The 15,194-nt window shown below is 40.6% G+C and overlaps 1 protein-coding gene across 8 annotated transcripts in view; it reads left to right on the forward strand.

The window, feature by feature from the left end:
• The window catches only part of KIAA0825 (KIAA0825 ortholog), a 580,812-nt gene that overhangs the window by 215,460 nt on the left and 350,158 nt on the right, over window positions 1–15,194 (forward strand). For all 8 annotated transcript variants that reach the window (XM_073678443.1, XM_073678463.1, XM_073678435.1 and 5 more), the window contains one exon: window positions 7,913–8,104. In XM_073678443.1, coding sequence (XP_073534544.1) covers window positions 7,913–8,104 — 192 coding nt within the window. The remainder of the gene's footprint in view (window positions 1–7,912; window positions 8,105–15,194) is intronic.

Here is a 15,194-nt window from a genome sequence, read left to right on the forward strand (position 1 = left end):
CCTCCTTGAGTTTTAGTTCTGGTGAGAAGCAGAGCTGTAGTATTAGTTTAACTATAAAGCTCAGCACAATAAATGCTATAACACATTTAGCTATCAATAGTTTGTTGTGAGTCTGCATTATCACTCTATTTATATGTAGAGATAATAGGGCATTTCAACAAGCACATCTATCCGGACAGTGAGAGCCGTGATTAGGAGACCTGCTCTGAAACTGCGGGCTGGTGATTTTGCAAGATATATAACAGCAGCTTGTCAGGAGCTGAGAGGGAGGGAGGTGAGCAGCGACAATGCACCAGCAAGGCGGACGGCCTGGTGCCTCAAAGCACTCATGCTGCAAGACATTTCATGTGGTGCTGATGCAGTGTGTCTGCCATTGTTGCTGTGGTTTTGTGCTTGTGGGGCGGCGCGGTCTGGAGTCATGGGGATTCAGTCTTGCACCATGGGTGCTTTGAGGCACCTGGCTGCCCGCCCTGCTGGTGCATTGTCTCTGCGGCGGTGGTTGGCTCACGGCACCGCTCCTTTAAGGCTGGAAATGTTAGAACCCACTAAGAGGTTTGCCGTGACGTGGCAGTGGGCTTCATACAGTCTGATCAGAATGTTAAAATAAGAACCTCATGTTCAGTTTTATTTATTTTTGCCGAGAAGCATTAGATCTGTGTATGTTTTTGGAGGTGCTGTCCATTCTCTTTTTTTCAGCGTATTGCACTCTCTGCCAGGGTCTGGTCAGGCACTAGTGGCCAAGCTCCATGAAGCCAGCTTGGACACTTTGAAAGATAAAAGTTGTGATTGCAGGAGAATGACTGAAGATAGAAAAAGCAAGTCAATTGCAAACTTGCCTATTTCCATACTGTCTAATTAAAGTAATGTCATAAATTGAGAATACCTTTTAAAAAAAAAATATGCACGTTTGGTATCACAGTAATCGTACTGGCTTGGCAAATCATGTTTCTAGGTCATTTTTACCATGCAATGGACACATTTAAAACAAAACCCACCAATAAACAAAGACAAAATTGCATTTTTTTTTCACCAATTCATCCCATTTGTAGTTTTTTCCTGTTTTTAGTACATTTAATGGTAAAAAAAAGTTCTCGTAAGTCTTTACCAACGGAAAAATAGGAAAGATATGGCACTTAGAAAAAGCGATAGCACAAAATTAAAAAATTACTTGGTCCTGAAGGTGTTAAAAATCTCATATTTTCAGGGTGCCTACTTTCGACCCAACCCCAGTTTTCTTGATATTTGTCTGGTGATATGTTTATTGATTTGATTTATTAAGCAGAACTGAAAATTAGAGATGAATGGATTGATTCGCAGAGGTTGAGCTACTGCTCATATAGGGGGGTGTGGAGTCCACTCCTGCAAAGGGGACTACCGGGAGATTCACCTGATCTGCTGTGGGCGAGTCCAAGTCTGCACACAATAATTCTGTCTCCTCCCATTTCTACACTCCACTGAATTCTTCCTTTCTCCTGCATGTCCACTTCTGTATCGCCATTTCCATCTACTCATCACTACTCTCCGCATCTCAATGTCCTGTAATAAAGTCAGGTAGAATAAAATAATGTAATACATATCTAATTATAAGTCACATTATAATTCAGTTTTTAGAATAAAAAAAATTAAGAAATGTGCATCGACCCAAGTTCAGGACAAGTGAACAGATGTTGCAAATTTTTTTCAGATATTACAAAATTTGAGTAATGTCTGTTAGGAATGACCTCATGGTTTGTGCAGCATCTGCTCTTTGTTATTATCCTGAAGAGACGGCTATTTTCCTGACAAATGTAGTATTACACTGGAATGCATATTGATAGCACGAGCCGCTTAGTTCATTAATTCCCTCTAAGAAGCCCTCTATCATTGCTCGCTCACGTCTCTTCTTTATATATTGTTTGTAATATTTTAACAAATCTTTCCATTGTGTAATTTGCGCTGCCATCATTTTTCATGGGCGCGCGGTGCCTCATAATTCATGAACTGTTCGCCTTATTGGTTCAATACGTTATGAAAGTTGGCATAGCCCACCCCAAATAGATGCCTTTCCCCTGTGTGGATGACAGGTGCGGTTTAAACCATATGTTATATTAGAAATGAAACACTTGTTATCAGTTCCTGCCCCACTCACAATGCATGTACTGATGTGTAGCAACAGGGGAAATCTTTGTATTCATGTACAAGATTTATACCTTTCTTTTGTATAGGGTTAAGCACAATGGGATGGCTGAAAAGCCTGTTATATATAAAGTAATTTGGTTCTGTCATTGTAAAGTGGCCGAGCATTTGTCAGAAGTGTAACACAGCTTCGAAATTCTGTCTTTGCTCATATTCACAACTGTACTCCATTCACTTACCTATTCAAATACCTGTCATCTTCTACAAAGACTGACAAATGTTTGATCAAGATCACATTACTACCCCAGTGCTCTCCTGTATTGAATTCTTCGAGCTGCTTTAATTATCACATGGATAAAATGACAGAAAGCATAAATCTATTGACTGGCCAGGTCCTTGAGCTGAAGCAGGATATGTGCCTTCAAATGACATTGTGTACTCAAACTCTGAGAACGGCGTGCCCATAAGAAAACTGATACACTTGTTCCTGGACACCATTTCTACTTTGTGTATATTACGTATTTTGTAACTGAATTTCCCGATGTGTGAATACCTGTGGGTAATGTATATGTGGAGCTATTCACCACCTATTGTTAGAGATACAAGCAATTAGATGAAGCTCTAAGGTTACTTTTCTACAAGATTCCTTATAATTTTTGTAGTTATGCACTATTAGTGGCCTGGGGATGTGCAGCCCTGAGGTGGGCATATACTCTGTATACTGTATTGTGTAGGACAATAATTGTTTATGGACCTATACGTGGTATGCTCGCTAACTTTAGATTAACATCCGAGAGAATAGTCACTGAGCGGCACACACAGTGCCCCTCCTTTTTTGACACCACACCCGTTCTGCACACATTTACCTACCCCTCCTCAAAATGATGGGGCACAAAAAAAAAATTACAAAATCACTGGTTAACTTATTTAGTCTGGAGGTCTCTACTTTTTCCAATAGTGTTATGTATGATTTAGGACAGTTTGCTGGTTTTTTTTTTTTTGTTTGTTTTTTTTTAATACAGATCTGTGGTCCTTATATATTTACTTCTTGTTTCAGGAAGGGGTTTTTTTTTACATTTTTTAATGCTAGCTAAAAATATAAATCGTACATGGCTAGAAGTACAGCTGTGTGAAATAAGGAGTAATACATGTCATTACTCTGGCCCTGGCCGACTGTGATGTGTGGCCCATTTATGGAGGCTGCATTGGAGGACTCTACAATGTGTTAAATTGAGCACAACTGATTTGTGCTATGAATTTTAATTATTTTTACCTACCTGGAATGAAGATGTAATGATTTTTGTATAATAATCATTCAGATGATCTATACACTGGGTCTTCTCTGCCCTCTCTGTGATTCTCCAGCCCCTCTACCTGCCTCTAGTCTGTCAATGACAGGTCACTGCTGAAGTTTCAAACAGAGGAGGACAGTCATTCACAGGCTGGAGGCAAGCGCCGGGGGCGGTGGAATCATAGACCGGAAGCAGGAGGGGACGGGGAATCACAGACCGGAGGCAGGTGGAGGGCACGGGGAATCACAGACCGGAGGCAGGTGGAGGGGACGGGGAATCACAGACCGGAAGCAGGCGGAGGGGCCGAGGAATCACAGACTGTAGGCAGGCGGAGCGGCTGAGGAATCACAGACATGGCGAAGACCCAGTGCACAGTCCGACCCCTGTGCACCAAAATCTAATTGGCAAAAAAGTTCAAATGGTGATGAAACAAGAACAACATAGTGGATTTCTTCACCAAAGGTATAAATGTAATCAGTATTACAAGCGCAATCACAGGTCATGTTTTTACTTTACATTACAAAATCGTGCCGACAGGTTCTCTTTAATCCCTAAAAACAAATTTTGAAATTGTCTGGAAAATGTAAAATAAAGTTGCTATTTACAATTTTTAAGCCTTTACCCCGTTCATGACCTTGCGTCTTTCCGTTTTTGCACTTTCTTTCTTTTCTCCCATTATTCCAAGAGCTTTAGGTCACGGGTGTGACAGATGTGACAGACAGTCGCCCTGCAGTTGGTTGCAGATCTTTGTTTGGCATTACAGACACCTTCTTAGATCTATCTCACTCTAGGACCCAGCGGCTACCTCCTTCTTGCTAATTGATACCCAGACCTAGGTGTTTAAATACTTTGTTTGCTACAGGGAGGTGCTGGTGATATTCGCATTTCCCTTGTGAAGGCTTGGAGCTATTGCAGTCAGCTTACCTCCTTTTTGGTGCTAGGAGGACGTGTAGTGTAATCTCTCTGAAGTTGGATCAAGCTAAGTTACTTCCCCCCGTCTTTGTCTCCCTTGTTGTCTTTAGTTGTTAGTGGGGACTGACTAGTGCTCAACCCCCCCCCCCCCCCTTCCCTATCCTGGGCCAAGCTCTAGGGAAATACAGGGTTTAGGTTCCTGTGTGGCGATTGGTGAGGAACCAATATAGGAGCGATAGGGGAGACAGGTTGATATCAGATCAGCATAGGAGCTTTCCACTCCCCCTTTCCCTAGTGTCTGGGCTCCCTTTTCCTCTTCCCTTCGTGTTGCACATAGTCTTTTCCACACCTTGCGGGACACCATAACTTTTTTATTTTTCCGTCTCCATAGCTGTATGAAGGCTTGTTTTTTGCGGGACAAGTTGTACTTTTGAATGACCCCATTCATTTTATCATGTGATGCACTGGAAGGCGTTTTTTTTTATTTACCGTTTTCACTATATAGTAAAACTGACTTGGCAATATGATTCTCCAGGTCAGTACAAGTACAAAGATGCCAAACATGAGTAGGTTTTTTTTTATTCAAGTGGTTAAAAAAAAAATTGGAAATTTGTAAGAATATTTTTTTCTTATTTCACCATTTTCTGAGACCTGTATCATTTTCATTTTTCGGATTATGGGGTTGCTTTGTTGCCTAAGCTGTCGTTTTTATTGATACCATTTTGTGGTAGATACAATGTTTTGGTAGCCTCTTACAGCATTTTATTGCAATGTTGCAGCGACCAAAAGAACATATTTCTGACTTTTTTATTTTTTTCTTGTTACGCCGTTTATCAATCTGATTAATTTCTATTATATTTTGACAGATCGGACTGTTCTGAATGCAGCGATACCAAATATATGTATTTTTTTTATTTGTTTAATCTTTAATGGGGCAAAAATGGGATGATTTAAACTTCTGTATTTATTTTTAAAAAAAATTCTTTTTACCTTTGTCTGAATAATCCCCTTAGGAGACTAGAAGCTGCGTGTGTCCGATCGCTTGTGCTACACATAGCAAGGCTTCAGCAGAAGATCTTTGTTTGGCATTACAGACACCTTCTTAGATCTATCTCACTCTAGGACCCAGCGGCTACCTCCTTCTTGCTAATTGATACCCAGACCTAGGTGTTTAAATACTTTGTTTGCTACAGGGAGGTGCTGGTGATATTCACATTTCCCTTGTGAAGGCTTGGAGCTATTGCAGTCAGCTTACCTCCTTTTTGGTGCTAGGAGGACGTGTAGTGTAATCTCTCTGAAGTTGGCTCAAGCTAAGTTACTTCCCCCCGTCTTTGTCTCCCTTGTTGTCTTTAGTTGTTAGTGGGGACTGACTAGTGCTCAACCCCCCCCCCTTCCCTATCCTGGGCCAAGCTCTAGGGAAATACAGGGTTTAGGTTCCTGTGTGGCGATTGGTGAGGAACCAATATAGGAGCGATAGGGGAGACAGGTTGATATCAGATCAGCATAGGAGCTCTCCACTCCCCCTTTCCCTAGTGTCTGGGCTCCCTTTTCCTCTTCCCTTCGTGTTGCACTTAGTCTTTTCCACACCTTGCGGGACACCATAACTTTTTTATTTTTCCGTCTCCATAGCTGTATGAAGGCTTGTTTTTTGCGGGACAAGTTGTACTTTTGAATGACCCCATTCATTTTATCATGTGATGCACTGGAAGGCGGTTTTTTTTATTTACCGTTTTCACTTGGAAATTTGTAAGAATATTTTTTTCTTATTTCACCATTTTCTGAGACCTGTATCATTTTCATTTTTCGGATTATGGGGTTGCTTTGTTGCCTAAGCTGTCGTTTTTATTGATACCATTTTGTGGTAGATACAATGTTTTGGTCGCCTCTTACAGCATTTTATTGCAATGTTGCAGCGACTAAAAGAACATATTTCTGACTTTTTTATTTTTTTCTTGTTCCGCCATTTATCAATCTGATTAATTTCTATTATATTTTGACAGATCGGACTGTTCTGAATGCAGCGATACCAAATATATGTATTTTTTTTTTAATTGTTTAATCTTTAATGGGGCAAAAATGGGATGATTTAAACTTCTGTGTTTATTTATTTTTTTAAAAAATTCTTTTTACCTTTGTCTGAATAATCCCCTTAGGAGACTAGAAGCTGCGTGTGTCTTATCGCTTGTGCTACACATAGCAAGGCTTCAGCACTTCTGTGTATAGCAGAAATCACAATCTCCTATGAACGCCGGCCACGATTATTGTAATGACAGGCATTGCGGTCATCAGCAGACCCCTGACTGTCATGACAACCCATCGGCGCCCCGCAATCATATGATAGGGCTCCGATGGGTGGGATGAATGAAACGCTTCCATCCGGCGCATGTTAAATCCTGCTGTCAGAGATTGGCAGCGGGATTTAACTGGTTAACATCCACGGGAGGAGCACCATTCCACCCGCTGCTGTTAAAGGAACATAATGGCTGATTAAATCAGTCATTATGTGTGGGGAAAGATGTGGGCTCGGCGTGTAAGCTCTCATCAAACTCAGTGACACGACCTTTGACGTAAATATACGTCAAAAGTCGTGAAGGGGTTGAAAGGAAATATTCACTTGGTTCATGGTGCCTAAACCGAGGACACCATGAATCAGACTCTGGCTGCACGATTGCATAGTATAAAGATCCAGCCGGGTGAGATGATATGAGTATAATGCGGATTCTCTCTGCCCCCTCCAGGTGATTGACAAGTCTCTCCCTATGTACACACACAGGAGAGACTTATCAATCACTTGAAGAGGGGCGGGGAGAAGCCACATAGGACTCATCTCCTGTCTCCCAACTGCTTCTTCAAACTATTGTCTCTGAAACACCAGACCGTTTCATAGAATGATAGACTTGGCTGCAATCCTGCAGTCAGTCTCTGATTCATGCTGACCATGGTTTAGGCGGCATAAATTACATGATAGGATCCCTTTAAAGCCCTAAAAAAAAGTAAAAGGGTGTTTAAAGCAATCTGCCAACATAAAGTAGTGTGGTTTGGTAGTATGGTGAATGTTTAATGTTACTTTTTTTTGTATGACAAGGAGACAAATTACAATTTTTAAAATGGCAATTTTTTTAACATTTTTATCTAAACTTTCACATTTTTCACAATTATTTATAAATTGCCTGGAGGTGTAATACCAATTTAAAAATATAAGATTGGTGGAAGTCCAACTCACAGCACTGCACACCGGTTGATCAGCTGTTTTTAAATGCCTATGATGCTTGGGCAAGTGTATTTTAATGATTATCCATTTACTTCAATAGGGAAACACTGCTCAATCCTGTACTCTGCTACCTAGGTAATGCAGGTAAACGTCACAATTCAACACCCGCATGAGTGCTATGCCCACATCAAATAGCTGATCGACAATGTTGCCGATTCTGAACTAGTCTGAAATGTATGGACATTTCTAACAATAGACCATCAATGTTATAAACTCTTGAACTCCCAATTGGCTATAGTGGTAAGGGGTTAATATATGTTGAACGTACAAGTGGGTTAGATTTGGCTGTAATGTATGTTGTTTTTTTTATATTTCATTTTAGTAACCGAGATTCAGGAAATAGAAGATTTCAACTTGTTAATGCTGGAAAATGAAGATGACAAGGACATAAATGCCACAGAAACCATCCTGTGGGTGTTCTCTCATTGTTCTCTGTCACTTCAGTCTTTTACTGTCCTACTGGAGAGTTATATGGATCAAGAGCAACTCTGGGATTCTTTATGTAACCTCACAGGTACAACCATAACTTTACTATAATCTGATACATACAGGTGCCTTTCACAAAATTAGAATATCATCAAAAAGTTAATTTATTTCAGTTCTTCAATACAAAAAGTGAAACTCGTATATTATATAGAGTCATTACAAACAGAGTGATCTATTTCAAGTGTTTATTTCTGTTAATGTTGATGATTATGGCTTACAGCCAATGAAAACACAAAAGTCATTATCTCAGTAAATTAGAATAATTAACAAAAAAAACAACTGCAAAGGCTTTCGATACGTTTAAAAAGGTCTCTTAGTCTGTTTCAGTAGGTTCCACAATCATGGTGAAGACTGCTGACTTGACAGATGTCCAGAAGGCAGTCATTGACACACTCCAGAAGGAGGGTAAGCCGCAAAAGGTCATTGCTAAAGAATCTGGCTGTTCACAGAGTGCTGTATCCAAGCATATTAATGGAAAGTTGAGTGGAAGGAAAAACTGTGGTTAAAAAGGTGCACAAGCAACCAGGATAACCGCCGCCTTGAAAGGATTGTTAAGAAAAGGCCATTCAAAAATTTGGGGGAGATTCACAAGGAGTTAACTGCCGCTGGAGTCATTGGTTCAAGAGCCATCACACACAGACTTATCCAGGACATTGGCTACAAGTGTCGCATTCCTTGTGTCAAGCCACTCATGACCAATAGACAACGCCAGAAGCGTCTTACCTGGGCCAAGGAGAAAAGACCTGGACTGTTACTCAGTGGTCCAAGGTGTTGTTTTCAGATGAAAATAAATTTTGCATTTCATTTGGAAATCAAGGTCCCAGAGTCTGGGGGAAGAGTGGAGAGGCCACAATCCAAGCTGCTTGAGGTCTACTGTGAAGTTTCCACAATCAGTGATGGTTTGTTGAGCCATGTCATCTGCTGGTGTAGGTCCACTGTGTTTTATCAGGACCAAAGTCAGCGCAGCCGTCTGCGAGGAAATTTTAGAGCACTTCATGCTTCGCTCTGCCGACAAGCTTTTTAGAGATGGAAATTTCATTCTCCAGCAGGATTGGCACCTGTCCACACTGCAAATGTACCAATACCTGGTTTAAAGACAACAGTATCACTGTGCTTGATTGGCCAGCAAACTTGCCTGACCTTATCCCCATAGAGAATCTATGGGGTATTGTCAAGAGGAAGATGAGAGACACCAGATCCAACAATGCAGATGAGCTGAAGACTGCTATCAAAGCAACCTGGGCTTCCATAACACCTCAGCAGTCCCACAGGCTGATTGCCTCCATGCCACGCCGCACTGATGCAGTAATTGATGCAAAAGGAGCCCCGACCAAGTATTGAGTGCATTTACTGAACATACATTTCTGTAGGCCAACATTTGAGATTTTAAAATAATTTTTCAAGCTGGTGTTATAAAGTAATCTAATTTACTGACATAATGACTTTTGTGTTTTCATTGGTTGTAAGCCATAATCATCAACATTAACAGAAATAAACACTTGAAATAGATCACTCTGTTTGTAATGACTCTATATAATATGAGTTTCACTTTTTGTATTGAAAAACTGAAATAAATTAACTTTTTGATGATTTTCTTATTTTGTGAGATGCACCTCTGTATATACGGTATATATGTTTTCTTTTCAGAAAATCTTTTATTCATTTAACAAGCGCAGTGCTTGGCCTGCTGGCCCAGTTTTGCTTGCCACAGGCCCTTTAATTCATCCTTAGACTGCAAGCATGTGGCGTTCACTTCTGACTGAATACTGAATTGTATCCAGCTAAGGAATTACTGGCCAGCGTCAGGACACTCTTTGTGGGTGCAGTTAGTTCACTCTGTTCTCCCATCCCTATGATGAAGGCAGCAGTCACAGAGTCTTATGCGATGTCTATACGGCTGCCCGTGTCTCCTTTGTGATGCACATATACCATTCACAGTGTCTCCTATGTGATGTATATACGCCAGTCCCAGTGTCTCCTATGTGATGTATATATGCCAGTCCCAGTCTCAGTCTCTCCTATGTGATGTATATATGCCATTCCCAGTGTCTCCTATGTGATATATATACGCCAGTCCCAGTGTCTCCTATGTGATGTATATACGACAGTCCCAGTGATGTACAGTACAGACCAAAAGTTTGGACCTTCTCATTTAAAGATTTTTCTGTATTTCCATGACTATGAAAATTGTACATTCACAATGAAGGCATCAAAACTATGTATTAACACATGAGGAATTATATACTTAACAAAAAAAGTGTGAAACAACTGAAAATATGTCTATTCAGTAGGACTATCGGCTGTGTATCCACTTGACTTCTGCACAACACAACTGATGGTCCCAGCCCCATTTATAATGCAAGAAATCCCACTTCTTAAACCTGACAGGGGACACCTGTGAAGTGAAAACCATTTCCGGTGACTACCTCTTGAAGCTCATCAAGAGAATGCCAAGAGTGTGCAAAGCAGTCATCAAAGCAAAAGGTGGCTACTTTGAAGAACCTAGAATATAAGACATATTTTCAGTTGTTTCACACTTTTTTGTTAAGTATATAATTCCACATGTGTTAATTCATAGTTTTGATGCCTTCAGTGTGAATGTACAATTTTCATAGTCATGAAAATACAGAACAATCTTTAAATGAGAAGGTGTGTCCAAACTTTTGGTCTGTACTGTATATCATCAGTGCAGTGTGTGTGTGTGTGTAGCTTACTGTACATGTATTTAGCTAATAATTAAATAAATTAAAGAAAAAAATGGCATGGGGTCCCCCTTAATTTTCTTAACCAGCGGACGGAAAGCCGATAGCTGGGGACTGATGTTTATAATCTGGGAAAGGGGGCAATCATGGAGCTTCCCGGACTATTAATATCAGCTCACAGCTGTTTACTTAGCCTTTACTGGTTATTAAGAATCGGTGACCCCCTCCAAAAAATATAATAGGTTCCCCCGTATTTTTAATGACCAGCAAAGGCTAGGTGCACATGTGAGAATTTCTTTGCTTTTTTTATTTGTATTTGGATATTAATAAATGGGTAAAAGAGGGTCGAGGAGTGTTTTTTTCAAATAAAAGACTTTTCACTGTCTTTTTTTTTACTTAAACTGACGGGGTTAGTGATATGGGTGTCTTATAGGCTTCTCTCCAAACTAACCCCTGGTCTTGATGCCAGCTGACATTACAAAGCTGACATCAACCCCAATACTATTACCACACTTGCCACCGCACCAGGGCAAGTGTGAAGGGTCAAGGATAAGCATCAGAATAGGCGCATCTAATGGATGTGCCATTTCTGGTGCGGCTGAGGGCTGATGTTCTAAATCTGGGAGGGGGCCAATATCCATGGCCCCTTCCTAGGCTATTAATATCATCCCACAGCTGTCTGCCTAGTCTTGGCTGGTCATTAAAAATAGGGGGACCCCACATCATTTTTTTGGGGTCACCCCTTGTTAATAACCAGTAAAGGCTAAGTAAAAAGCTGTGTGCTGATATTAATAGCCTGGGAAGCGCCATGTTTATTACCCCCTTCCCAAACTATAAACATCAGCCCTCCGCTGTCGGCTTCCTCTCACCTGGTTAAAAAAATTTAAGACAGACCCCAGATCATTTTTTTTTAAAATTCATTTAATTGTTAGCTAAATACATGTATAGTAAGCTACACACGCACTGCACTAATTATATATCTCAATGACCTCTTTCTATCTATTGTATTTTGACAGTTCACGCTGTCAATTTACTGTACTCGGCTGGTGAAATGTCAAGTTTCCTATGAAATAGGTGCTTAAAAATCGCACGGCACATACATGGTCCAAGTGCCGTGCGATTTTTTTTTTCTCACACTCTTTGACTTTCATTGGTGAGTCTCGGCTGTTTTACGCGGCCATATGCAGCATGCTGTAAATTTTCCTTATCCCAGTTTCAGGTAAGGAAAAACTCGAAGATGAGCACTACCCGATTGAATAACATTGTAGCGAGTGCAATGCAAGGTCTTCTGACATTGCCCTCTCCGAGTTTAAACGCAGATGTTAGTGCATCCTTAGCATTGTCTTGCTAATGTATGCAAGGCCTCCCCTGAAATAGACTTTGTTTTGATGGGAGCATATGTTGTTCTAAAACCTTTATATCATGCTCAGCATTGATAGTGCCTTTTAAGATATGTGAGATCCCGATGACGTAGGCACTAATGCAACTCCATATCATCAGGGATAAAGGCTTTTGAACTTTGAATGATAACAAGCTGGATGGTCCCTCTCCTCTTGAGTCCTAAGGACACGGCATCTGTGGAGTCCATAAAAAATTTCACATTTGATTAATCTGACCACAGAACAGTTTTCCAATTTGATTAAGTCCATTTTAAATGCGCTCTGGCCCTCAGAAGACGGCAGTGTTTCTGAATTGTGTGGATATGTGTTTTCTTCTTTGCATGATAGCGCATTCACTTGCATTTATGGATTGCACAGCCAACTGTGTTCACAGACAATGACTTCTTGAAGTATTCCTGAGCCCATGCAGTGATTTGTATGCTGTTTTTAATGCAGCACCACCTGAGAACCTGTAGATCACGAGCATCCAATGTTGACCGTCATCCTTGTCCGTTGCGCATTAGGATTTCTCCAGAGTCTCTTAATCATTTGATGATATTATATACGGTCTATGATGGAATATTCAAATACTTAGCAAGTTTCTTCTAAGGAATATTCTTCTGAAATTGTTCCACAGTTTTTAGATGCAGTTGTTCACAGATTGGTGAACGATTGTCAATCTTTGCTTCTGAGAGACTCTGCCTCTCTAACATGCTCTTTTTATTCACAGTCATGTGACTAAGTTGAATATTGCCTCTCCAGCTGTTTTTCATTAGTACCTCTTACTCTTCCATCCTTTTGTTAACCATGTCCCAACTATTTTGAGATGTATTGCAGCCAGCAATTTCTAAATAAGTTAATTTTTTTCACTTTAAATGGAAAAATGTCTAACTTTAAACCTCTGATCTGTGTTCTGTTGTGAATAAAATATGGCTATGCGAGATTTTCCAATCATTGCATTCTTGTTTTCTTTACATTTTAGACAGTGTCACAACTTCTTATTGAATTGGGGTTGTATCATACATATAGTACTATTCTCAGCATTAAAATTGCAACACAAGAAGGAAAAGTCTTGAAATTATGAACATCACAAAGCTAAAGCAAAATTTTCAAACCATCCTGATTTATTCAGTATCAAGTAAGAAGCACCACACATAGATATTTACACACTTGCACACCTCAGCATGCTATCACTGATGTTCTTAATGGTTGTCTGAGGAATGTTCTGCATTTGGGCATGCAAATCATGAAGATCCGCTGCTCTGAGCTCCCTTTGCAATTGCCGACCGATGACGTCCCAGGTGTGCTTGATTGGAGACAAGTCCAGAGACACAGCAAGCCACGCTGCAGGAGACGCTACAGCACATTTAGGCCACACTGTTTACAGTAGCATGGGCAATATGCATCTTAGTGTTCTCATGTTCAAAAAAGGCTCCTAGCACACTTTGGAGACAGGGCCATAGCACTGGATGCACCACCAAATCAGTGTGATACTAAGCTGTTTATTTTCCTTCAATGGAAACTAGAAGAGTCTGGCTACCATACAATAAGACACCCCACGTCATAATCCCGAGAGTTGGGCCAATGTGATGTTCCCTCATGAAGGTTTTTTCATAGTGTTTCCCATGTGGTCTCCTGATAAATCCGATAAATATCTAGCTAGCATTGCATCAAAGACAAATGCAGGACTCAATGCTGAAGAGGATTGACCTCAATTCCAGCCTCCACTGCCATATTGCTCTGCACCATGATAGCCTTTAGGAATAATGACGTGAGGTCAATGAAACACCTGAATCCTAATGTTGTTCAAACACCTTCTGATGGTTTGTATTTGAACTTTTCGATGGATCAATTATGGAACCAGTGGTTTGGCCATTTATCCAAAGGGTCCCAGGAATCCTTTTGAACATGACAACGCCAGGCCTCTTGATGCTCGTGCAATTACAAAGGGAGCTGCCATCAGCAAATCTTAATGATTTTCTTGCCAAATGCATTCAGTTTGGTAAAACATTCCTCTGACGACCATTAATAACCTCGTTGATAGCATGTCAAAGTGTGTTAGCTTGTGAATTTCTGCTCTAATGCTCAATGCTGAGTAAATTAAGGTGTTTTTTTTTTTTTCTTAATTTTTTCACCATTTGTGTATCATTAACTTGCCTATTGATCTTGTGATTTCTATAATTCCATGACTTTTCCATCTTGGTAATGCCGACAAATGATGTCCCAGATAATCTCAGTGGGTTGCAAGTCCACAGACAATGCAGACCATGGTAGCATGTTTAGGTCACGCAGGTTGCTCACACTAGAACAGGCAACATGCGGCCTATCTGTGTTGGGTTAAATAATGGCCTCTGGGAAATGGCTGTATCACTGGTTCCACCACCAAATCAATGAAGTGTTGAGTTGTTGATGTTTCTGGAATGAAGACTAGAGAGGTCCAACTATTGTACATTATGCTATCCCACACTATTGTCCAAGGAATATGATCAATGTGACGTTCCCTTGTGAAGGCCCCTTCATGGCGTGGCACACGTGGTCTGCAGTAGGCTGAAATGGAGCAATGGAGGCTGGAATGGAAGTCTGTGCCCTTCAGCGATGAGTCCTGCTTTCATTTGGGACACAATGATAACCAAAAATTGGTCTGGAGACCGCGGGCCATACCATGAAGATGCCTTCACAAGAGACCATACCAGTCCTACTCCAGGGATTGTGGTATGGGATGGCATTATGTTTGGTATGTGTACCCCTCTATTCTTCATTCCATGTACATTAAAAACTCAATGTTATATTACTTTGATCGTGAACCTGTGGTACAGCTACTTCTGCAAAGTGTCCAAGATGTCGTTGTTAAACAGAACAACACTAGGTCGTATGTTACTTGTTCTACTGTGTCGCTTAAACATGCTACCATGTCCTGCTACGTTTCTGCACTTGGATCCTAATTAGAATATATATCTATAGATCAGTAAATGAATAAAGTGCTAATGCATAATCTCCAAATTCATCTTCAATAAAGCCTGATCTCATAGCTATATAA

The sequence above is a fragment of the Phyllobates terribilis genome, unplaced genomic scaffold (assembly GCF_046119375.1).
Source record: "Phyllobates terribilis strain yellow unplaced genomic scaffold, ASM4611937v1 Scaffold_1__5_contigs__length_1240528914, whole genome shotgun sequence".
Lineage (NCBI taxonomy): Eukaryota > Metazoa > Chordata > Amphibia > Anura > Dendrobatidae > Phyllobates > Phyllobates terribilis.